This window comes from Erinaceus europaeus, chromosome 2, assembly GCF_950295315.1.
Source record: "Erinaceus europaeus chromosome 2, mEriEur2.1, whole genome shotgun sequence".
Lineage (NCBI taxonomy): Eukaryota > Metazoa > Chordata > Mammalia > Eulipotyphla > Erinaceidae > Erinaceus > Erinaceus europaeus.
In genome coordinates, this window is record NC_080163.1 from 188,547,733 (window position 1) to 188,573,075 (window position 25,343).

Consider the following 25,343-nt stretch of genomic DNA (forward strand, 5'->3'; position numbering starts at 1 on the left):
GTGACTCCCCTGCAGGCGGGGAGCCAGAGGCTGGAACCAGGATCCTTACAGCGGTCCTTATGCTTTGTGCCACCTGCCCTTAACCCGCTGTGCTACCACCCGACTCCCCCTATTTATTACTTATTTAATTTTACTTATTTAATGAAGAACAGGTACAGAGAGAAAGACCAGAGCACCTGGGACTTTGAGCCTTAGGGATGAGTCTTTTTGCAGAACCATTACGCTGTTTCCCCAGCCCTGCTTACCAAAACTTGCAGGTACACACACACACACACACACACACACATACACACACACACTTTCTCTCTATTTTATTTTATTTTATTTTATTTTATTTATTAATGAGAAAGATAGGAGGAGAGAGAAATAACCAGACATCACTCCGGCACATGGGCTGCCGGGGATAAAACTCAGGACCTCACGCTTGAGAGTCCAAAGCTTTATCACTGTGCCACCTCCCGGACCACCACTCTCTCTCTTAATGATATTATTTATTGTTGTTTTTGTTGTTGACCTTTTTTGATAGAAAGTGATAAAGATGGGGAGTCGGGTGCAGTAGCGCAGCGGGTTAAGCGCACATGGAGCAAAGCGCAAGGACCGGCCTAAGGATCCTGATTCAAGCCCCCGGCTCCCCACCTGCAGGGGTGTCGCTTCACAAGCGGTGAAGCAGGTCTGCAGGTGTCTATCTTTCTCTCCCCTCTGTCTTCCTCTTCTCTCTCCATTTCTCTCTGTCCTATCCAACAACGACGACATCAATAACAACAAAAATACTAACTACAACAACAATAAAAAAAAACAAGGGCAACAAAAAGAGAAAATAAATATTTTTTAAAAATTAAAAAATAAAAGAAAGTGACAAAGACGGAGAGACAAGGTGAGAAAACACCACAGCACTGAAGCTTCCTTTCTTAGGTCTAAAACTCCAAAGTCTCAGGTTCAATCCTGAGGCTCAGGCTCAATCTCAAGTTCAGCTCTGAAGCTTCCTCTACTATGGTGGGGACTGCACTTGAACCTGGCTTACCCATGGCTAAGCAGGTGTACTATCCAGATGAGCTGGGTAGTTAATTGATTGATTAATTTATTAGTCTCTGAGAAAGAGAGAGAGGGAGAGAGGGAGAGAGGGAGAAAGAGAACCAGAGCTGAGCAGTGGCAGTCGGTTGAGCACACACATTACCATGCTCAAGGATACAGGTTCAAGCCCCTAGTCCCCACTATAGTGGGGGAAGCTTTAGGAAGGTTTATGAATAGTGAAACAGTGTCACAGGGGTCTCTCTCTCTCCCTCCCCCCCTCTTTATTTCCCCCTTTGTATCAATTTCTGTCTCTAACCAAAATTAAAAAATGAATAAATAAAACATATTTTTAAAAAAGGGAGGGCCTGTGCAGTGGCTCCCAGTTGAGCACACCCATTGTAATGTGCAATGACCTGCATTCAAGGCCTCTGGTCCCCACCTGCAGCGGGGAAGCTTCATAAGCAGTGAAGCAGTGATGTTGTAGTTGTTACTTTTTCTCTCTCCCTCTCTATCCCCCTTAACTCTCTGGATTTCTCTCTGACTCTACCCAATAAGTAAATACATAAAAATATCTTTTTAATTTTAAATATTTATTTATTTACTTGCTTTGGATAAAGATGGTGTGAAACTGAGAGGAGAGGGGGAGATGGAGAGAGAGACACCTGCAGCACTGCCTCACCACTCATGAAGCTTCCCCCTGCAGGTGGGGGACAGGGGCTTGAACCCAGATCTTGGGGTATTGCAACATGCACACTCTATTAGATGCACCACCTCCCAGCCCCTATAATTATTCTTTTTTAAAAAACATTTTCTCTATTTTTATTACTGGATAGAAACAGAGAAATTGAGGAGGGAGATGAAATAGAGAGAGAGAGAGAGACACCTGCAGCCCTGCTTCACCACTCATGAAGGCTTGAACCTGGATCTTTGCGCATTGTAATGTGTGCACTTAACCAGGTAAGCAGCCACCCTGGCCCCCCCATAAGTGTTCATTATTATTATTATTATTATTATTTTATCAGAGCACTGTTCAGTTTTGGCTTATGGTGGTGCTGGGATTGAAAACAGGACCTTTGATGTCTCAGACATGAAAGTCTTTTTGCATAGCCAGTATGCTAACCCCTCAGCCTGCAGAAAATATTATATATATGTATGTATTCAGAGGGTTTCAGCATATGCCAGTGAGGGACCTATCCACTCCAAGAGCTCTTCCTGGGCTTATCACAGCTTACAAGGTGGATCAGACCCTGCTGGACCCATTTCTAGGCACTGAACCCCAATGCCCCTGGGGAGTTGCTGCTCACCTGTCGGGGTGGCCCATCTCCAGCAGCGCCCGGCACTGGCGCGACAGCTGTGCGATGCTCTCCTCATAGTTCTCCACGCCCTGCTCCAGCTGCAGGTGCTTCTTGAGTAGCTGCAGAGTGCTCTGTTCATCCTGGGGACAAGGGGCGCCCGTGATAAGCTGCTGCAATAGGCCCCTGGGGCTCCAGCTCCTCCAGCCCCTCACCCCCCATACCCCCAGTCTGGGCGCACCTTGCCCTTGTCCTCACTCATCATGAGCAGCTCCTGCTCGCCCAGCCACGCCTCCACCTCGGCCACGTCGAAGTAGTACTGCTCGACCTGGAAGGCTGCATCCAGCACCTGCTGCCGCCTCTCGGCTGCCTCCCGCAGCCCGGCCCAGGCCCCCTGCAGCTGCTCCTGTCCATGGCGCACGGCCTCCGCCTCTGGGCTGTGCAGCGAGGCCAGCGCGCCAGCGCGCTCCAGAACCTCCTCCAGCCGTGGCCCGTGAGCCTGGATCTCCCGCCGGAGGCCCTGGAGCAGCAAGTTGGGGTGGGAGATGTTAGGGTGCAGAGGGGGCATACCCACCGCCAGAGCCTACCACAGACACACGCAGAAGGTGCCCTGATCCCAGTACAGCTTATGTATTTTGCTAGAGTTCCAGGTCGCAGGTGGGGGGGTCGCGCAGCTGATTAAGCACACACATTACCATGCGCAAAGACCTGGGTTCGAGACCCTGGCCTCCATCTATAGGGGCGATGCTTCACGAGAGGTGAAGCAGTGCTGCAGATGTCTGTCCTCTCTTCCCTCTTCTCTCAATTTCTCTCTATATCTATCCAAAATATGTAAGTACAGAAATAGTGGCGGGGGGGGGGGGGGGAGAACCCGGCCGGAGAAGCTAAACACCTGCTAGGTGCCAGATGCAGATTTGAACACCAGAAAATGGCTCCTGACACCATGTCATCTGGATCAAGATACGTAGTGATAGGAGGCAGCCATGAAAAAGGGCAACACAGGTCTGAGACTCGAGCTGCCTGGAGGCGAGTGGAGCATTGGTGCATCAATTATGTAAAAATAAAGCAAAATGATCTTTTCTTAAGGGCACTGTTTAGTGGTGTATTTTTTTTTTAATGTCATTGTCAGGGCCTCACTGCTCCAAATCAATTTTTTTTCCTCAGAGAAAGTGAATGAGAGAGAGAGAGAGAGAGAGAGAGACAGGCATCCCACAATCCTGAAAGTTCCTGTAGTGATGGGGTCTGGGTTTGAACTTGGGTCTTGTCTATGACAAAGCAGGGCACTATCCAGGTGAGCTACCTTGCTGGTCCAGTAATTTATTTTTTGCCACCAGCAATTTATTTTTTGCCACTAGCATTATCGCTGGGGCTCAGGGCCTGCATGGTCTTTATTATTCCTGGCAGCCATTTCCCCCCCCACATGTCCTCATGCATGTCAACATGTGTGTTCTACAGGGTGATCTGCCCCCCAGTCTTTGGGATGTACATATTTCCAAGCGCACATGTATCTAAGTCAAGCTATGGGACAGCTCCATCATGCAGAAGGTTCAACTGGTCAGTTCTGTATGTGCTGTTTGTTTGTTTGTTTGTTTTCTACCAGAGCCCTGCTCAGTTCTGGCTATTGGCAGAGCAGGGGATCTAGCCTGAGACCTTTCACATGAATATTATATGCAACTGCTAAGACTTTCTGATAGTCTTTTTTTTTTTTTAATTGCACTTGGGTTATCACTGGGGCTTAGTCCACCTCCTGGTGGCCTTTTTTTTTTTTTTCCTTTCTTTATTTGATAGGACAGAGAGAAACCGAGAGGAAGAAATAAGAGAGGGAGGCAGAGAGACACCTGCAGTGCTTGCTTCACTGCTCATAAAGCTTCCCCTTGTAGATGGGAAGCAGGGGCTTGAACCCAGGTCCGTACACTTGGTAACGAGCACTTTACCAGGTGCACTAGCTTTTGCCCCTGACTAGCTGTTATCTTATTTATTCTCTCCCATGTCTCAGTTTCCTCACCTGGCATATGGGTGAAGATGAAAATAGCTAACATTTACTCCCTGCTACCACTTTGCTGAATAAGGATTTTACATAATCTATCCTGGGCAGTGGCCCAGTGGCAGAGCACCCACCTCACATGCTGAGGCTCTGGGTTCAAACCCAGGTAAGACAAGGAAACTTTTCCTATAGATAGTGGAGCAGTGCCCTGCATGTTCTCTCTTCCCCTCCTTCTCTCTCTCTCATTCTAAAAAGAGAGAGATAGGGGCTGGGCGGTAGCTCATTTAGTAGAGTGCACACATTACCATCTGAGAAGACCCAGATTCAAGCCCCCAGTCCCCACTTTTAGAGGTTTCATAAGCACTGAAGCAGAGCTACAGGTGTCTCTCTCTTACCCTCTTTATCTTCCCTTCCCCTCTCAATATATATATGTGAAAAAAATGGCTGCCAGGAGCAGTGAATTTGTAGTGTAGGTATTGAGCCACAACAATAACCCTGGTGGCAATAAATAAATAAAGGAAGGAAGAAAAACAAGTTGGGAGCAGAGGAGATAGCATAATGGTTATGCAAACAGGTTCTCATGCCTGACACTCCAAGGTCCCAGGTTCAATCTCCCACACCACCATAAGCCAGAGCTGAGCAGTGCTCTGGTAAAATAATAATAATAATAATAAAGAAAAACAAGTTGGGGCCCAGGATGTGGTGGCAGGATTTGCATGTGACAGGTCCTGGGTTCGGCAATCCAGAAGTGCATATACCAGAGCCATGCTTTGACTTCTATCTCAAGAAATGAATAAATCAATCTTAAATAAAAAGAAAAGGTAGCTGGGCCAGAGTGGTATCTCAGTGATAATTCAAATGTATGAAACCCTGGGTTCAATCTCTGGTAGCACATAAAACAAACGAAACCATAAGAAAAACTCCAACCTCTTAAAGAACTCCATCTAGAGTAGTATGATCACAAACCTACAAGCCTTTCCAAAGAATTTGTGTACCCGGGAGTCGGGTGGTAGCTCATTGGGTTAAGCGCAGGTGGCGCAAAGCGCAAGGATCGTTGTAAGGATCCCGGTTCGAGCCCCCAGCTCCCCACCTGCAGGGGAGTCGCTTCACAGGTGGTGAAGCAGGTCTGCAGGTGTCTATCTTTTTCTCCCCTTCTCTGTCTTTCCCTCCTCTCTCGATTTCTCACTGTCCTATCCAACAACAATGACATTAATGAGAACAACAATAATAACTACAACAACAATAAAAGCAACAAGGACAACAAAAGGGAAAATAAGTAGATATAACAAAATTTAAAAAAAAAGAATTTGTGTACCCACCTTCTTACCTTCAATGTGTTATGTACCACACATGCATGCGCACTGTGTGATATGCGTGTATTTATCATCTAACTATGACACACACACATAAAAGGGACTAATAACAATGCCTAGCTCATAGGGTTATTGTGTGGATTAAATAACCAATACAATTTCCTAGTGTAGTACTTAGTACATGGTAACAGTAACTCTCTCAGAAAGTGAGACAGACAGAGAGAAATAACCACAACACTGAAACTTCCTCCAATGTGGTGGTGGTGGGAACTGGTCTTGAACCTGAGTCATGCACATGACAATGCAGGTACACTATCCAGCTGCTCTATCTTGGTGGTCCCACAAAAACTCTTTAAAGTATTGATTGTTTTGGATCCCTTGTCCAGTCTTTTCAATTAAAAGAGTCAATAGCCCTCCCTGCCCTTTTTAAATTTTTTTTCTTTGTTTGGATTCTCTGGAACTGTTTCTTGTCTCTTGTAAGAAAATGTATCTTGGTCCTTCTTCACCCTAGCTCACCTGCCTTTTTCTTTCATGGAGATACAAGTAACACATAGCATTGTGTCAAGCCAACAGTGACAAGGTCATGACCTGAAGTAAGTCTGTATCACCTGGTTCTTTTTTATGTGTTGTTGGACCGCCTGCAAACCGTTGCCTCGCTCTGTCTGCATGGCCAGTGGGAGCCGCTCCTGGACCCATGCCTGGAAAGGAGATAGGGATCAGGGCTAGGGGAGAGAGTTCTGGGACCCCCAAATCAGCCAAATCCCCCAAACTCTGCCTTGGGGAGCCTTCCTTGCCAATAACCCTCTCTGGACATGCTCTGTCTTCCTCTCTGGACCACAGCCAGGGGCATGCAGGTTTTGTTTTCTGTAATTCCCTTCCTTCAGCATATGCTCACCTGTTCATCCTTTGTATCTCAATTCAGACATCCCTTCCTCCTCCAGGAACCCCTCCCAGACTACAGACCTTGGTCAGTGGCCTCTGCTCAGCTCCCAGTTTCCTGGCCTCTCTCATTACAACCCTAACCAGCTTTAGATGTCATTCTGGGGACAAATCTGTTTCTCCTTTTTAGATCCTAAGTCTTCTCTGAGTTCCCTGCCTTGGTCACCCCTGGGGTCCCAACATCATCCAAATCCAAGACTTTGTCCAGAATGAGCAAGTGAATGAGCTAATAAGAGTGGATGAGTTGGGATATGAACAAATGAGGAAATAAGTAAATGAGTGAGCAGCTCATTTGGCACAGTGGATAAGGCACTGGACTCTCAAGTTCAATCCCTAGCATTGCATTTGCCAGAGTGATAATCTGGTTCTCTCCCTTCTTCCCATAAATAAGTAAATCTTATATTTAAAAAAAACCCACATAAGTAGATGAGTGAATAAGTAGTAGGTTAACTGATGAGTGGAGGAAGAAAGAATGACTGAGTTGAAGAGTGAAATGATGTCATGATTAAATCAATACATGACTAAAAGTGACTAAATGAGTCATCCCTGAGGCACCAAAAGTCCCATGCTCAATCCCCAGCACCATCATAAACTGGAGCTGAGCAGTACTCTGGGGAAAGGGGGGGGCAGAAGAAGAGGGGAGAGAGAGATGGGAAAAAGCAAAAGCTGGGGAGATAGCATAACGGCTATGCAAAAAGACACTCATGCCTGAGGCTCTATGTCCCAGGTTCAGTCTCCAACACCACCATAAGCCAGAGCTGAACAGTACTCTGGGGGAAAAAAATTTTTATAAAGATAAGCAGTGGTGGGGGAGATATCATAATGACTATGCACAAAGGCTCTCAGGCCTGAGGGCTGATGTCCCAAGATCAATCCCCAGCACCACCATAAGCTGGAGCTGAACAGTGTCTGGCTACACATAAAGAAACATAAAAAAAGCAGGCATACATGAATGAGGGAAGGAAGCAAGGAGTAAGTAGAGAATTGGATGATGGAGGCTTTCAGACATCAATGCGTAGGTGTCTAGGCCCTCGCACCCTCGCACCTGCCCATGGCCCTCAGCCCCGCCCCTCCTCCCTGCAGTCACCGCACCAGCCCTCACCAGCTCGTCGTCGATGTCGTGTGCCACCTGGTGCAGTTCCTTGGAGGCGAGCAGGAGGCGGCGGCGCTCCTGCAGGGGCTCGAGCAGGCGCACCAGGCGCTCGCCCACCGCGCTCTGCCGCTCGCCCACCAGCTCCTTGCTCGCGGGTTCCAGGGGCAGCGCCGCGGTCTGCGCCTGCAGCTCGCCCACCTCACGGTACCACTCCTCCACCTGCGACTCCATGGACTGCGGGGGACAGGGACAGGGACAGGGGCAGCGCAAGGGGGCAGCAACTCCCTCCCGACCCCACTGGGGCTCTCTGGTCCCATTCTGGTGACCAGAAACTCCTCAGGAAGCTCTGATCTTGTAACCCACCAACCAAATTCCTGCCTCAGAACTTTTGTCTCTGCTCTCCCCTCTGTTGGGCGCGCTTTTCCTTGTCAACCAGACTTTAGCTCAAATCTATTTATTTATTTTTAACCAGAGCATTACTCAGCTCTGGCTTATGGTGGTGCAGGGGATTGAACCTGGGACTTGACAGACCGTCAGGCATGAGAGTCTGTTTGCATAACCTTATGCTATCTACCCTGCCCAAATCTTTAGTTATTTTAATTTTTAAAAATAGTTTTATTTCTTTGGGATAGAGACAGAATAAATTGAGAGGGGAAGGGGTGACACAGTGAAACACCTGCAGCACTATTTTACCGCTTGTGAAAATTCCCCACTGCAGGTGGCCACGGGGGACTTGAACTCAGGTTGTTGCACACTATGGTGTGTGCAGTCAACCAGGTGCACCACCACCTAGCCTTTTAGCTCAAATATCACCTTATTAAAGTGACATACCTGCCACCCTCCCCCAGACTACAGTGGTCTATGACCTCCTTTAGTCTTACAATTACCCTTCAAGGCCCGTGGTGGCCCTGTTTTAAAGAGGAGAAAAGTGAGGCTCAGAGAAGTTAGGTAGTATTTCCAAAGAGTCCAACCATGCCAAGTGTCATCAGCAGTAGTGATTTAAAATGGTTGGTGTGCCACGCAGCCAGACAGAAAGTACAAAAGAAGTCATAACCAAGGGGGCTGGACTAAGCGCACATAGTAGGAAGCATAAGGATCTGCACAAGGATCCCAGTTCTAGCCTATGAATCCCCACCTTGGGGGGGGAGCGCGTCACAAGCAGTGAAGCAGGTTTGCAGGTGTCTATCCTCTCTCCCTATCTTCCCCTCACCTCTCAATTTCTCTCTGTCCTATCCAATAAAATTGAAAGAAAGAAAGAAAAAAAAAAAAAAAAAAAAGACTGACAGGAGCAGTGGATTTATAGTGACTGTACCAAACCCCAGAGATAACCCTGGAGGCAAAACAAAACAAACAAACAAAAAAGACATAATGACACAGGAGAAGTCCTATATTTTATAGAAGCTTATTCAAATCTCCAAGGAAAAGATGTGGATTATCCAGTTGAGTGGTCAGGGACCAACTGGCTAACAAATTCGCTTGGATCCCTTTCTTGTTCTCTAGGCTGAAAACAATTCCAGATGGATTGAAGACTTCAACAGAATAAGTAACTCCATAAGGCACTGTACGGAAACCTGGGCAAAATACTATTATAATCTTGGGTTGGAGAAACTCTTTCCAAGCATAAAATCCCTGGAAGGGAAAGACTTACGAACTTTGACCAGATGAACAATTTTGTACGCCAACCAAGATTTCTAGTTAGAAGGCAAACTGAACAATTAGAAGTCACAGATACTAGAGCAAAGAAATGGCTTCTTTAATGATCAGAGAATCCCCCATTATTCTGCTTCCTTTGCCTCTACTATTCTTTTTTTTTTTTTGTTTTTGTCTCCAGGGTTATCACTGGGGCTCAGTGCCTACACTACAAATTCATTGCTTCTGGGGCCTATTTTTCCCCTTTTTGTTGCCCTTGTTGTTTATCGTTGTTGTTATTATTATTGTTGTTACTGCTGTCCTTATTGTTGGATAGGACAGAGAGAAATGGAGAGAGGAGGGGAAGACAGAGAAGGGGAGAGAAAAATAGACACCTGCACACCTGCTTCACTGCTTGTGAAGAGACCCGCCTGCAGGTGGGGAGCCGGGGGCTCAAACCTGGATTCTTATGCTGGTCCTTGCGCTTCGCGCCATGTGCACTTAACCCGCTGCGTATGGTCTGGCCACTGTCTCTATCATTCTTTTTTTTGTTGTTTAATATTTATTTATTTATTCCCTTTTGTTGCCCTTGTTGTTTTATTGTTGTTGTTATTGATATTATTGTTGTTGGATAGGACAGAGAGAAATGGAGAGAGGAGGGGAAGACAGAGAGGGGGAGAGAAAGAGAGACACCTGCAGACCTGCTTCACTGTCTGTGAAGCGACTCCCCTGCAGGTGGGGAGCCGGGGCTCAAACCAGGATCCATATGCCGATCCTTGAGCTTTGTGCCACCTGCCTTTAACCTGCTGCACTACTGCCCAACTCCCTGTCTAAAGAGTTTAAAAATATTTATTTATTTATTTATTTGACTCCAGGGTTATCACTGGGGCTCAGTGCCAGCACTATGAATCCACTGCTCCTGGTGGCCATATTTTCCATTTTATTGAATAGGACAGAGAGAAACTGAGAGAGAACAAGGGGTAGAGAGAGGTAGAGAGAGAAAGATAGATACCTGCAGCCCTGCTTCATTCATGAAGCTTTCCCCACCCTCAGCAGGTGGGAGCTGGGAGCTTGAATCCAGGCTCTTTGCACAATGTAACATGTGCACTCAACCAGGTGTGCCACCACCCAGCCCCAACCAAGCCCCTCTTAAGACTTTTTTTTTTTTAATTAGTCTCCTGCTTTCCTTCTAGAATGAAGGCCAAGGCTGTGTTAGTTCCCTTCTCTATCCTTCAGTGCCTGAGAACAGTGGCTGATACCTAACAGGCCTTTTGTTGAGATCTGCTTAGTGCACACATGAATCACATCAGCCATGAAAAAAAGCCTGTCCCAAAGAGAAATGGACATCAGATGTGAGTAGGCAACACACAAAAGAAAAAAAAAAATCTGTACAAGGAAAGATGACCAGACTCACTAATCACATAAAAATACAAATTAAGACAAGGTCTCTTTGTCCATTCATCCAAGTGGCAAAGAGGTAACAGATCAATACCATCTAGTGCTGGCAGAGAGGCAGAGGGAGAGGAGAGGGGAGGGGGAGGGGTGAAGGGAAGGGGAGGGGAGGGGAGTTAGTGGTGGTGTGAATTAGCAGAACCATTTGGAAAGTAATTGGGCAGATCCTATCAAATACAAAATTGTGCACTGACCCAGTGTTTGCTCTTTGACTTGCAGGAAAAGATCTAAAGAAAATAGTGGGACAACAAGCTAGTTCACCTGGACAGCCTGTCTACTTTGCTTTGTGTGCAATCCAGATGTGAGCCTGACCCCCACCACACTGGGGGAAGTTTTGATACTGTGGTCGCAGTGGTCGGGGTCTCTGTTTCTCTCACTTCCTCCTTCCATTCCTTCCTCTCTCTCTGCAAATGTTGGCCCAGATCAATAATGCCTCAGTAGGGTGGAAGGGGTGGAGAGAGAGACAGAGATATACTGACACTGAAGCATAGTAAGGTTTACTGAAGGGTGTTGATTGCAGCAGAGCTATCTGTGCAAGGATCTCATTGTGGCAGTTTTCTCAAGGGGAAAAATTGAAAACCTCATTCAAGGGTGAAATAGTTAAACAGATCCACATCAATATGAAATAACAGCCAAGACTCTTCAGAAAAAAAAAAGCAACTTAGGCCATCCATATGAGGATATATTTTGTGGTCCTGGAGGTGGCATAGTAGATAAGGCATTGGACTCTCAAGCATGAGGTCCCGGGTTCAATCCCCGGCAGCATATGTACCAGAGTGGTCTTGTTCTTCCTTTCTCTCCTATCATTTCTCATGAATATAATAAGTAAGGTCTTTAAAATCTTTTTTTAAAAATAATATATTTGCAGTGGGTTGCACATGTATAAAAACTCTCTGGAATAAACAAGCAATCAGTAACAGATGGTACCTATTGGGGAACAAGAACTCAGTGAGTGGAGACAGGGATGAAGGAAACATTCTCATATGGGGTTTAAAAAAATAGTTGCTGATGGGGTTGGAGAGATGGTATAGTGGTTCTGCAAAAGATTTTCATGCCTGAAGCTCCAAGGTCCCAGGTTCAATCCCTGTCATCCCTGTAAGTCAGAGCTGAGCAGTGCTCTGGTCTCTGTATCTCTCTCTCTCATTAAATTAGTTTTTAATTAGTTGTTGATGGGCTGGGGAAACAGCAAAATGGTTATGCAAAGGACTTTCATACCTAAGGGTCTAAGGTCTCAGGATCAATCCCCAGCACCACCATAAGCCAGAGCTGAGCAGTGCTTTGGCTCATGTCTCTCCTCCACACACATCTCTCTCTCTCTCTCAAATAAATAAATCTGTTTGTTTTTTGGGGGGGTCTCCAGGGTTATTGCTGGGGCTCGCTTGCACTATGAATCCACTGCTCCTGAAGACCATTTTTTCCCTTTTGTTGCCCTTGTTGTTTATTGTTGTTATTGCTGTCATTGTTGTTGGATAGGACAGAGAGAAGTCAAGAGGAAGGGAAGACAGGGAGGGGAGAGAAAAGACACCTGCAAACCTGCTTCACCATCCGTGAAGCGAGCCCCCTGCAGGTGGGGAGCCTGGGGCTCCAACCGGGATCCTTTGGCTGGTCCATGTGCTTTGCACCATGTGCGCTTAACCCACTGCGCTACCGCCCAGCCCCCATAAAATCTGTTTTTAAGTAATTAAAAATAGTTGTTGGATCTAGCCGATGGCACACCTGGTTAAGTGCACACACTACAGTGCACAAGGACCTTGGTTCAAGCTCCTGGTCTCTACCTGTAGGGGGAAAGCTTCACAAGTGGTGAAGTAGTGCTGCAGGTGTCTCTGTGTCTCTTTCCCTCTACATCTCCCCCTTCCTTCTCAATTTCCCTATGTTTCTATCAATTAATAAAGAAATAAAAATATTTTTTAAAAATAGTTGTTGAAGTGGTCTGGTAGGTAGCTTGATGGATAAAAAAAAAAAAAGCACTGTACTCTCAAGCATGAAGTCCTGAGTTCAGCACATGTACTAGAGTGATGTCTGGTTCGTTTTTTTTCTCTCTCTCTCTCTCTCTCTCTCTCTCTGCCTATCTTCTTCATGAATAAATAAAATCTTTGAAAAAACAGTTGTTGGTATCTGAATCCTAAAACTTATTTCTTTAAAAAATTCAAGCATGAGAAACAAAATAAATGTGAAAATTCCATACAGGCACATTCAACTGTGCACAGGAAGAGGAGAACACATGTCAAGTAACAGTTGAGGTTCTCTTTGGATGCAGAGCTGGGAGATTCTTACTGAAGACTTCTAAGTTCTAAGATCTTTTACCAAACAAATTGATTCTTATATTACTTGTGTGATTCTCCACAGATGTGGGGTGGGGAAGAGTAGAAAGAAAAATAAAAGAACCATGATGAGATTAAGTGGTAACAGCTTATAGCAAAAGACTGCAACTCAAACCAAATTCAAGACTTTCCCCACACAAAGTTCTTTAGTACGAAGCTAGCTGTTGGTTTTGCTTTCCCAGTAGCCATTTATTCTTTCCAATTATTTATAATTGTGTAGAAACAGAGAAATTGAGAGGAGAGGAGGAGACAGAGAGGGAGAGAGGGGGCCGGGTGGTAGCGCGCAGGTTAAGCACACATGGCACGAAGCACAAGGACCGGCTTAAGGATCCCGGTTTGAGCCCCCGGCTCCCCACCTGCAGGGGTAGGGGGTCGCTTGACAAGCGGTGAAGTAGGTCTGCAGGTATCTATCTTTCTCCCCTCCTCTCTCCAGTTTTCTCTGTCCTATCCAACAACAACGACATCAATAACAACAACAATAAGAAAGAGGGAGAGAGACAGAGAGACACCTGCAGCCTTGCTTCATCACTCTTGAAGCTTTCCCCCTGCAGGTGGGGACCAGGGGGGTGAACCCAGGTCCTTGTGCACAGTAATGTGTGTGCTTAGCCAGATGCACCACTGCCTGGCCTCAATAAATATACATATTAAAATATTTATTTATTTATTTTGCCTCCAGGGTTATCACTGGGGCTCGGTGCCTATACTACAAATCCACTGCTCCTGGAGGCCATTTCCCCCATTTTTGTTGCCCTTGCTGTTGTTGTTGTTATTGCTGTCGTTGTTGTTGGATAGAACAGAGAGAAATCGAGAGGGAAGGGGAAGACAGAGAGGGGGAGAGAAAGATAGACACCTGTACACCTGCTTCACTGCTTGTAAAGTGACACCCCTGCAGGTGGGGTGCTGGAGGTCTCGAACCAGGATCCTTACGCTGGGTCTTGCACTTTGCACCATGTGCACTTAACCCACTGCTCCACCACCTGGCTCCCAAAATAGTTTTTAATAAATAAAAGTACATTAAAAATAGATAAATAAGTGAGCTGGGTGGTAGCGCAGTGGGTTAAGCACACATGGTGCGAAGTGCAAGGCCCAGCATAAGGATCCAGGTTTGAGACCCTCGGCGCCCCACCTGCAGGAGTGTCACTTCACAATCGGTGAAGCAGGTCTGCAGGTGTTTTTCGCTCCCCCTCTCTGTCTTCCCCTCCTCTCTCGATTTTTCTCTGTCCTATCCTAGCAACATCAGTAATGACAACAATAACAACAACAACAACAAGGGCAACAAAAATGGGAAAAAAAATGGCCTCCAGGGGCAGTGGATTTGTAGTGCAGGCACTGAGCCCCAGCAATAGCCCTGGAGACAAGAAAAAAAAATAGATAAATAAGTTTTAAAAGAGGAAAAAACAAAACAAAACAAAACAGGCTAAAGAATGAAAAGGTGGGAGGCAGTCTGTCCCTGGCCCAAGGCAGAGCCTGACCTAGGGAGGGGTCAGTAAGCTCTCCCCAGGGATTCAACTCAGCAGCTGCACAACTGCCCTACACACATACACACACACACACACACACCACCTTGCATCTCCCCCTAGCTGTTCCCCCACCCCACCCCCCATGGCAGGAAACCAACTCTCCCCACCACCACCACTACCACCCAAGTAGGAGCCAGTGGCTGAGCCAGACCAGCTGGCCAGGCCCCTGGGGACTGTGGAGAAAGTGGGGGCCTGGGCTCCACCATCTGGCCTTTGCATGTCAGGAAGGACAGTCGGGCAGGAGGTCCCCAGAGAGGGTTCTGGGGTTGCATAGCTCAGACCTGGGAGACGGAGTCCTCAGAAAAGAGTCAAGAGGTAAAAACAAAAGGTCAGAGATAGGGAGATATGAGAAAGAGGCAGTGACCAGAAACTAAGAGAATCGAAGAGAGACACAGGGGAACTAGAAGATTCAGAGAAGGCAGAGGGGAGAGAGATCTCCCCCACCCCAGATCTAAGCCAGCACCCCACTCCCTAGGTAAGCCTCAGGGGTGAGGCAGGCTAATTATGTCAGGCTGGACACAGCCACCCCTCCCTCTGCAGATGCTCAGTGTCTGGGGTCCCAGGCAGGCTCCAGGGGACAGAGAGTGGGGGTGGGGGGTGTGTGTGGGCAGTGGCGGCATTATAAGCCCAGGTGGGCTCCATTCTGGGGCCTAGTCCAGTCTCGGGCTCCCTCTGCTGGGGAAAGGGCCCAGGACTCATAGTCTGTCGGTCTCTCTCTTTCTCCCTCTATTTCTCTCCTATCTCTCCCTTTCCCTCTCAAATTCTCTCTGTACTATAATTTTAAAAGAATGGCCGGGGGCAGTGGATTCATAGTGTAGGCCTGAGACCCAGTGATAACCCTGGTGGCAATAAAAAAAAAAATCAAGAAATAATAAACAAAGATTTCTATGCACATTAAGGCTTATTTACTAAAAAAAAAAAAAAAAAAAAAAAACAGAGAAGCAAAAAACAGGATCTATAAGCTAACTCCCCTGTATAGTGTGCCCACTTCTTCATGCACATGACTCAGGTTCAAAACTGGCCTCCACTGTACTGGAGGAAGCTTTGGTGCTGTGGTGTCTTTCCCTCTCTGCCTCTACCCCCCTCTTCCTATCTAAAAAAGTCAGCTCAGAATGGTGGGGCCCCAGAAATGAAAGGAAGAGAGTGAGAGAGAGAGAGAGAGAGAGAGAGGAAGAAGAGGGAGGAGGAGGAGAAGGAGGAGGAAGGAAGAAAGAGAGGGGGAGGGAGGAAGAAAGGAAAGGAAAGAAGGGAAGGGAAGGGAAGGGAAGGGAAGGGAAGGGAAGGGAAGGGAAGGGAAGGGAAGGGAAGGGAAGGGAAGGGAAGGGAAGGGAAGGAAAGGGAAGGAAAGGGAAGGAAAGGGAAGGAAAGGGAAGGAAAGGGAAGGAAAGGGAAGGAAAGGGAAGGAAAGGAGAAAGATTGTACTGCATCAAGCAAAATGACTCCGGGGAAGACAGGGGCTCTGGTGTTCTGGGTCACAACAGTGGAAAAGGACCTAAGTTGGGGGTGAAAGTGTTTTGCAGACACCTACTATGGGACGATGAGACATTGTGCCCATGTGCCAACAACTGTGCTATAAGCCATTCTCTGTACTGTAATCCCCCCAACAATAAAATGATTTTAAAACAAGACTGTAGTGCTGAGCTTGCTAGCATCTTTTTAATAATTAAAAGCAAAACATATGGATTGGGGAAATGCCTAAAAGGGACAACAAGCAAGACCAATGAAACAAGTGTTTCCCATAAAGAACAGAATTTTAAACAAGACATGTGAATAGCAAACATAAGCAGTTCCGAGCACAGCATAGGGAGCATGACCCTCGGGCTGAAGGCGACGGAAATGTACACAAGCCTGGAAACAAACACTGACCCTTCAGTGTGCTGGGCCGGCAATCGGCAACACAGTGGACATTTCCTCCTGTCATCTTCAGACACCAAGGGAGATCTGTGTGTTGTGCCCATTTCAGTGAAGAAGAAACAGAGGCATAAAAAGAGAAGGCATTTCTTTTCTCTTTTATTTATTTATCTTTTTTTTTTTTTAATAGAGCACTGCTCAGCTCTGGCTTATGGTGGTGCTGGGGACTAAACCTGGGTCTTTGGAGCCTCAGGCATAGAGAAGTCACCTCTAGATGGTCAGTCACATAGCCAGGGCTAGACCCCAGGAAGCCAGGGTTGGGTTCAGGATGGGCAATATGATCTGCCGGGTCCAGTGGGAAGAGAAAAATGCAGAATTGGCCTGGGGAGATAGCACAGTGGTGATGCAAGAGCCTTTCTTGTCTGAGACGCTGAGGTCCCAGGTTCAACGCCCAGCCAGTAGTCAGTCTCTCTCTCTCTCAATAAAAAATATTTTAAAAGGGAGTAGTCGGGTGGTAGCAGAGCAGGTTATGCACAAGTGGTGCAAAGCACAAGGACTGGCGTAAGGATCCCGGTTCCAGCCCCCGGGTCCCCACCTGCAGGGGAGTCACTTCACGGGTGGTGAAGCAGGTCTGCAGGTGTCTGTCTTTCTCTCCCCCTCTCTGTCTTCCCCTCCTCTCTCCATTTCTCTCTGTCCTATCGAACAATGACGACATCAATAACAACAACAATAAAACAACAAGGGCAACAAAAGGGAATAAATAAATATTTAAAAAATATTTAAAAAGAAAAGAAAGGGGGGCAGGCAGTAGTGTACCTGGTTAAGTGCACATATTACCAAGTGCAAGGGTCCAGGTTCAAGCCCCTGCTTCCCACCTACAAGCAGTGAAGCAGGTCTGTAGGTATCTATCTTTCTTTCCCTCTCTCTATCCCCCACATACACTCTCAATTTTTCTCTGTCTTATCTAATAAAAATTAGGAGGAAAAAAAAAAAGGCTGCTGAGAGCGGTGGATTCTTAGCGCTGGCACCAAGCCTCAGGGCTCCACCTGTGGGAGGATAAGGCTTCACATGCAGGGACACAGGCGCTCAGCTGCCTCTCTCCATTCCCTCTCAATCTCTCTTCTTTTTTTTAATGTTTATTTATTTATTTATTCCCTTTTGTTGCCCTTGTTGTTTTATTGTTGTAGTTATTATTGTTGTCGTCGTTGTTGGGTAGGACGGAGAGAGGAGGGGAAGACAGAGAGGGGGAGAGAAAGACACCTGCAGACCTGCTTCACCACTTATGAAATGACTCCCCTGCAGGTGGGCAGCCGGGGGCTCCCTCTCAATTTCTATCTGTCCTGTAAAATTAAAAAAGAAAGAAAGAAAGAAAGAAAGAAAGAAAGAAAGAAAGAAAGAAAGAAAGAGAAAGAAAGACAGGAAGGAAGGAAGGAAGAAAGAAAGGAAGGAAGAAGGAAGACAAAACGACCACCAGAAGTGGCAGGTTTGTAGTGACAGCACTAAGCCCAAGTGAAAAAAACCCAGACGGAAGGAAAAATTATTCAAGTGAGTCCATTTTTATAGCTACCATATGGTCCCTGGAACATCACATGACTCAAGTCACATATGTAATCTTTAAACAGTACTTACAGTGGTGGGATTCCACTGATAAGTTAACAATCCCATCATGTATGCAACTGTTATCATATTCTCTTTTTTTTTTTCATCTCCAGGGCTTTACCATCTGGGCTGCCTTTTTCAGAAAAGGAGAGGGAGAGAGAAAGAGAGAGAGAGAGAGAGAGAGAGAGCGAGCAACCACAGCACCAAAGTTTCCTTTAATGCAGTGGGAGCCAGGCTCAAACCTATATGGATGGTTCCATATTCTTTCTATCTATCTATCTATCTATCTATCTATCTATCTATCTATCTATCTATCTATCTATCTATTTTTTACCAGAGCCCTACTCAGCTCTGACTTCTGGTAGTGCTGGGGATTGAACCTTGGTACCTCTAGTGCCTCAGGCATGGAGGCCTTTCTGCATATCCACTAGTCCCCAGTCTTATCTTCACTATTTTTATACATGGTTTTAATGCCAGATGAATGATTTTGTACACCAACCAAGATTTCTAGTTAGAAGGCAAATTGAATAACTAGGTCACAGATATTAGAGCAAAGAACTGGCTTCTTTAATGACAAAAAATCCCCCATTATTCCGCTTCCTTTGTCTCTACAGTTTTAACCACTGCCAGATAATTGTCTTAATGAGTTTTTAAAAATATTTTTTATCTTTTTAAAATATTTATTTATTTATTCCCTTTTGTTGCCCTTGTTGTTTTATTGTTGTAATTATTATTGTTATTGATATTGTTGTTGTTGGATAGGACAGAGAGCAATGGAGAGAGGAGGGGAAGACAGATAAGGGGAGAGAAAGATAGACACCTGCAGACCTGCTTCACCGCTTGTGAAGTGACTCCCCTGCAGGTGGGAAGCCGGGGGCTCCAACCAGGATCCTTTTGCTGGTCCTTGCGCTTTGCGCCACGTGCGCTTAACCCACTGCACTACCACCTGACTCCCAAAAATATCTTTATTTATTGGAGCTGGGTGGTGGCACACCTAGTTGAGCACACATGTTACAATGAGCAAGGACCTAGGTTCAAGCCCCCACTCCCCATCTGCAGGAGGAAATCTTCACAAGTGGTGAAGCAGGGCTGCAGGTCTCTCTCTCTCTCTCTCTCTCAATTGTTTGGACTCTGCCTCCAGAGTTATTGCTGGAGCTCAGTGACAGCACTGTTGCTCCTGGTGGACTTCTTTTTCTTTCTTCTTTTCTGTTTTATCGCATAGGACAGGAAGAATTTTTGAGAGGAGAAGGGAGATAGAGCAGAGGAGAGAAAGACAGACACCTGCAGACCTGCTTCACCACTGGTGAAGCAACCTCCCTGCAGGTGGGGAGCCAAGGCTCAAACAGGGATTCCTGTGCGGGTCCTTGCACTATGTACCATGTGTGCTTAACCCGGTGCACTACCACCCCCCCCCTTCTGTCTCTCTCCCTCTCTCTCACCTCCTTCCTCTCAATTTCTGGCTGTCCCTATCAAATAAAGATAATAAAAACTTCTTTTAAATTTATTTATTTGTTTATTTATTATTTCTTGCCTCCAGGGTTATCACTGGGGCTCAGTGCCAGCACTATGAATCCACTGCTTAAACCTGAATCTTTGTGCAAGGCAATATCTGTGCTCTACCAGATGTGTCTCGACCTGGCCCCTCACATCTCTGGCAAGTGCCTACAATTTTCCTGGGTCCAGAATAGAACAGAAGGCACCTGTGTGGGGAAGTGGCTTAGCAGGTAGCGCACTGGACTCGCATGTCTGAGACTCTGGGTTCAATCACCCCTGCACTGCATATGCCACAGTGATGCCCTGCTCCTCTCTCTCTTTCTCTCTCTTTCCTAAAATAAAGGCAATTTTAAAAATATTTATTTTGTGAGACAGAAAGACATCAGAGCACCGCTCAATTCTGGCTTATGGTGGTGCTGGGACTGAACCTGGGACCCCAGAGTCACAGAGATGAAAGTCTTTGTGCTGTCTCCCCAGCCCAAAAATCCTTGTCTTTTTTTTTTTGCCTCCAAGATTATTGCAGGGCTTGGTGCCTACACTACCAGTCCACTGCTGTCAGAGGGTATTTTTCCCATTTTGCTGCCCTTGTTGTTGTTGCTACTGTTGCCATTTCTGTTGTTGTTGTTGGATAGGACAGAGAGAAATTGAAAGGGGAAGGGAAGACAGGCAGGGGGAGAGAAACATAGACATTTGCAGGCCTGCTTCACTGCTTGTGAAGTGACCCTCCTGCAGGTGGGGAGCCAGGGGCTCAAACAGGGATCCTTGCACCGGTCCTTGTGTTGGTCTTTGGGCATCGCGCCATGGGCACTTAACCTGCTGTGCAACTATCCACCCCAACCCCCCTAATTTTTTATAGTAAGTTCTTTTATTTATTTATTTATTTATTTATTTATTCCATTTTGTTGCCCTTGTTTTATTGTTGTAGTTATTCTTGTTGTCGTTGTTGGATAGGACAGAGAAATGGAGAGATGGGGAAGACAGAGGGGGAGAGAAAGATAGACACTCACAGACCTGCTTCACCAATTTTTTTTTTTTAAAGAAAAATCACAGTCCTTGTTCTGAGGATGTTGCTCAGTGGTAGAGCACATGCCTTGTGTATATGAAGCCCTGAGTTTGATACCTGACATCAAAAACCAAAGCTATAAAAAATAATTGTCACCACCGGAGGGTGGCATAGTGGATAAGCACTGGACTCTCTAGCAGGAGATCCTGAGTTCGATCCCTAGCACTGCATATGCCAGAATGCTGCTCTATTTCTCTCTGGTTTGTTCTCTTCCTCTACCTCAAATAAATAATATATATATACATATATATATTTTTTTTTTTTTTTTAAATCATAGCCCTACTGAGGCTCACTGTCTGGAGGGGGAGACAGGCAGAGGAGCATAGAGACAGAGGGACCTGAAGGTGTCCAGTGATGTCACTGTTTTCCATACGCCTGCATGTCCCCAACTTGGGCCTCCAGACTTCTGTTACACTCTGACACACCACTGAGATCCCTGAGGGCTTTTCTTTGTGTGGCATTGTACCTCCAGGTCTTTACTACATTAAATATTAAAGCCGAGAAATATTTAAAATATTGATTCAGTTGAAAACAACAGTAATAAGTCGATCACAGCACCACCTCTCAAGCTGAAGAAGCTCAGCAGGTCTTGAGCAAGAATAAACATAAAGACAATCACACTGCTATGAAGCAGGTTTCAAAAGAACACCAAAAAAACAGATGTTTGATTCAGCCAGGGAGGTGGCTCAGTGAGTACAGTGCTGGATTTCACGCCTGAGGCCTTGAGTTTGATCCTTGGCACAGGATTGAACCAGATCATCTCTGTCTCTGGTAGATATCTCTCTCTCTCTATCTCTATCTCTCTTTCTCTATCTCTTCCTTACTTCCTCCCTCATTCCCCTCTCAATTTCTCTCTGTCCTATCAAAAACAAACAAAACAGGGCTGGGGGAGATAGTAGAGTGGTTCTGCAAAAAGACTCATGCCAGAGGTTCCAAGGTCCCAGGTTCAATCCCCGATACCACCACAAGACAGAGCTGAGCAGTGTTCTAGTAAAAATAAATAAATAAATAAATGTAGAAGACTCTGGGGTGGGGGGAGGGTTCAGGTCCTGGAACATGATGGAAGAAGATCTAGTGGGGGTTGAATTGTTATGTGAAAAACTGACAAATGTTACGCATGTACAAACTATTGTATTTTACTGTCGACTGTAAAGCATTAATCCCCCAATAAAGAAAATTTAAAAATACAAATAAGTAAATAAATAAAGATAAGAACAAAACCAGAGCACTGCTAAGCTGGTAACTGGGAGTCTCAGATGAGAACATGTGTTGTGTAAACCACAGTGCTCTCTCCCTAGCCCATGCCATGCTGCTTTTATTACTAGCTGACTCGTGTTTTGTCAAATACCATGTCAAGCACTTGAGCAAAGTGACTATGTAGAAGTGCACCCAAGGGGGCCGTAAAGAGTCCAGGGCCCTGGACAGGAATCCCGGCTCTCTGCTTCATAACCTCGGCCAGTTCAGTTCACGGTCAGGACTTGTTCCTGGCAGTACAGGCAGGAGTCCTCAGTCCTCAGGAGCAGAGGAAGTGTCAACACCTGCTAACATCTGTATTTCAGTCATTCACTCAGAAGTCAGGCACTGAGAACCCTCCACTGCCCAACTAACACCAGAGACAGAGCAGACACCACCTCTCTTCTCTCTACATGGCCACTTCCACAGGGCACGCTGGCTAGCTGTGCCTGAGCCAGGTGCCTCACTTTCTGTGCCTCAGTTTTCCCACTGAGAAGACAAGGAATCCCAACAGTACCAACCTCTTGGGGTTGCCAGGAAGAGTCAGCCTGGTACAGGGGACTCCACAGAGGTCACCGTTATTCTGTGCACAGCTGTTTCTCGACCTCAACCATCTCCCTACCGCCTACCCAGAAAGCAGGTGCCAGGGTCCTGCAAAACCCTCAGCATGTGGGGCATCTGGCTACTGATTTCTGGCTCTTAATCCTTCCTCTCCGGGGCCAGCAGCAGTGCATCAGATAGAGCACACATGTTACAGTGCTCAAGGGCCCAGGTTCAAGCCCCCAGTCCCCACCTTCAGGGGGAAAGTTTCATGAGTGGTGAAGCAGTGTTGCACATCTATCCAATCAATCAACCAGTGAAATATTATTTAAAAAAATAATAAATTGAGAGCTAGCCGTGGTACACCTGGTTGGACACATACATTACAGTGTACAAGGATCAGGGTTCAAGTCCCCAGTCCCCACCTGCAGGGGGGAAGCTTCATGAGCAGTGAAGCAAGTATTATGAGTGTCTCTACCTCTTTCCCTTCCTATCTCCCCCCCTTTCTTATTTGCTTTCTGCCCTATCAAATAAAGAAACAATAAAGAGAAAAAATGGCCTCCAGGTGCAGTGGATTTGTCATGCAGCACCAAGCCCCAGCGATAACCCTGGTAGCAATAAAAATAAAATAAAATAACCCTTCCTCTCTACTTTGGGACCCATGCCCTTCAGGTACTGGCTGCTTCCATCCATATACTAATTGGACTGTCTCAGTATTCCCTTTCTCTTTCTCTTCTTTTCTTTCTTTCCTTTTATCGATCTCTCTCTCTCTTTCTTTTAATAGAGCATGCTCAGCTCTGGCTTATGGGGGTGTGGGGGATTGAACCTGGGACTTTGCAAGCTCAGGTGTAAGAGTCTCCGTGCATTACCATTATGTTATCTACTCCAGCCCACTATTCCCTTCCTGCTCTTTCAGCCCTTCCAACCCATCAAAGTCAAATACCTCGCATGGGTCTGACTCTCTGACTCTCACTCACCACCCCCCCACCCCACCCCCACCCCCGCCACATCCCCATGTGGCACACCAAGCTCCCTGCTGGGTCCACCAGACCATACCTGCAACCTCTTGAGCTGGCTGTTGACGGTGGCTAGGTCCCCGCCGGGGTCCACGTCTTGCAGCTGGCTCTCCATGTGAAGGAGCTTCTTGTCCAGCTCAGCAAAACTCTGCACCAGCTGGTCGGCTTTGCTGGCTTCGAAGAGCTGCCGCGCCTTGGCCTGGGTGGTGCTCTCCAGCTCGGCCCAACACTGCCGGATCTCACCCAGCTTCTTCCGCACAGAGGCTGCCAGCTCGGGCTTCTCTTGCATTAGCTGCTGGCCCTCCTGCTCCGGGCAGGTAGGAGGCAGGGAGTAGGTGGGGTGGGGGGAGCAGAAGGGCAGAACACAGAGAAGTATGGGGGCATGAGGACACAGAGAGAGTTGGGGAGACAGAGACAAGGAATTGGAGATGCCCAGAGAGATAGAGATATGTACAGATGGGCCCCAGGAATGGAGAGAACAAAGGCATGGAGAGAGAGGAGATAGACAAGACAGACAGGGGTGTGGAGAAGGAGAGAAAGGCACCCAAAGAAGAGATATGGGAAAGAGACAGGGAGAGACAGACCATGGTGGAGTGACAGACATAAAGTCAGAAGCAGGGGGGGAGGACCAGAAGAAAGATGTGGGGATAGGAAGAGATAGGGGAGAGAGAGAGAGAAGAAGGAACTTCCATTAAACTCAAAGTCAACAGGCATGGTTTGGGGGTGGGGGCTGAGTGGTAGTGCTCATGCCTTGCATGTATGAGGCCTCAGGTTTGATGCCCCCCCAAAGGACTCCCCAAAAAGGAGCGTGGCTCTGCTGTGTGTCACCATTTATGGAGTGTCACTGGCCACTTGAGAGGGTTTGTCTGATATACATATTTTTTGATATTTTATTTCTTGGACAGAGATAAAAAGAAATTGAGATGGAAGGGGAGACAGGGAGGGAGAGAGGGGGAGAGAGAGAGAGAGAGAGAGACTTGCTTTACCACTCATGAAGCTTCCCACCATGTAAGTGGGGAGCAGGGACTTGAACCCAAGTCCTTGTGCATGGTAACATGTGTACTCAACTGGGTGCACCACTGCCTGGCCCCTATTTTTTTAAAGACTTGTTTACTTATTAATAAGAGAGAGGGAGAGACAACCAGAGCATCACTCTGGCACATGTGATGCAGGAAACTGAACTCAGAACCTCATGCTTGGGAGTCCAAAGTTTTATCTACTGTGCTGCCTTCCATGGCCCCTGTCTTTTCATTTAAGGTGGAGAGTCAATCTGGGGTCTCTGTTTAAGTCAGAGGAGGACACTGCAAATCTAGGAGTTTGGCCAGTGTAGGAGGCTGGTTCAGGGGAGTTGATTTTGTAAGCAAAAACCTACCTAGGGTAGCTGGGGACATAGCTCAGCTGGTAGAGTACATGGCTTGTATCCCTGCAGTACCCAGTTTGATCCCTGGCACCACATGTACCAGAGGAAAGGGATGTTCTAGGGCCTGAACACACATGTGGGACATCTGGTGATTGCTTCCTGGCTCTACATCTTTCCTCTCTAGGTCCAGCAATGACACATCTGGTAGAACATACTTGTTTCAAGGCTCAAGGACCTGGGATCAAGCCTACAGAGGGGAAGCTTAGCAAGCAATTGAAGCAAGTGTCTCTCTCTCCCTCTCTATCTCCCCTTTTTCTCTCAACTTCTCTTGGTCTGTACCCCATAAATAAATAAGATACTAATTTAAGAGTCTGCCTTAAAAATATTTATTTACTTTTTTTTTTTTTTAATATCCACCAGGGTTATAAATCCACAACCCCTGGCAGCTGTTTTTTACTTACTTATTTATTAGTATTTTTTAAAATATTTATTTATTCCCTTTTGTTGCCCTTGTTGTTATATTGTTGTAGTTATTATTATTGTTATCGTCGTTGTTGGATAGGACAGAGAGAAATGAAGAGAGGAGGGGAAGACAGAGAGGGGGAGAGAAAGACAGACCTACTTTACCACCTG

At 46.5% G+C, this 25,343-nt stretch overlaps 1 protein-coding gene across 7 annotated transcripts in view; it reads right to left on the bottom strand.

The window, feature by feature from the left end:
• Window positions 1-25,343, bottom strand: part of SPTBN4 (spectrin beta, non-erythrocytic 4) — a 128,424-nt gene that overhangs the window by 28,838 nt on the left and 74,243 nt on the right. For all 7 annotated transcript variants that reach the window (XM_060185944.1, XM_060185945.1, XM_060185947.1 and 4 more), the window contains 5 exons: window positions 23,391-23,654; window positions 7,642-7,866; window positions 6,209-6,298; window positions 2,545-2,823; window positions 2,316-2,446 (listed from right to left, as the gene is read on the bottom strand). In XM_060185944.1, the coding sequence (XP_060041927.1) occupies window positions 2,316-2,446; window positions 2,545-2,823; window positions 6,209-6,298; window positions 7,642-7,866; window positions 23,391-23,654 (989 nt within the window). The remainder of the gene's footprint in view (window positions 1-2,315; window positions 2,447-2,544; window positions 2,824-6,208; window positions 6,299-7,641; window positions 7,867-23,390; window positions 23,655-25,343) is intronic.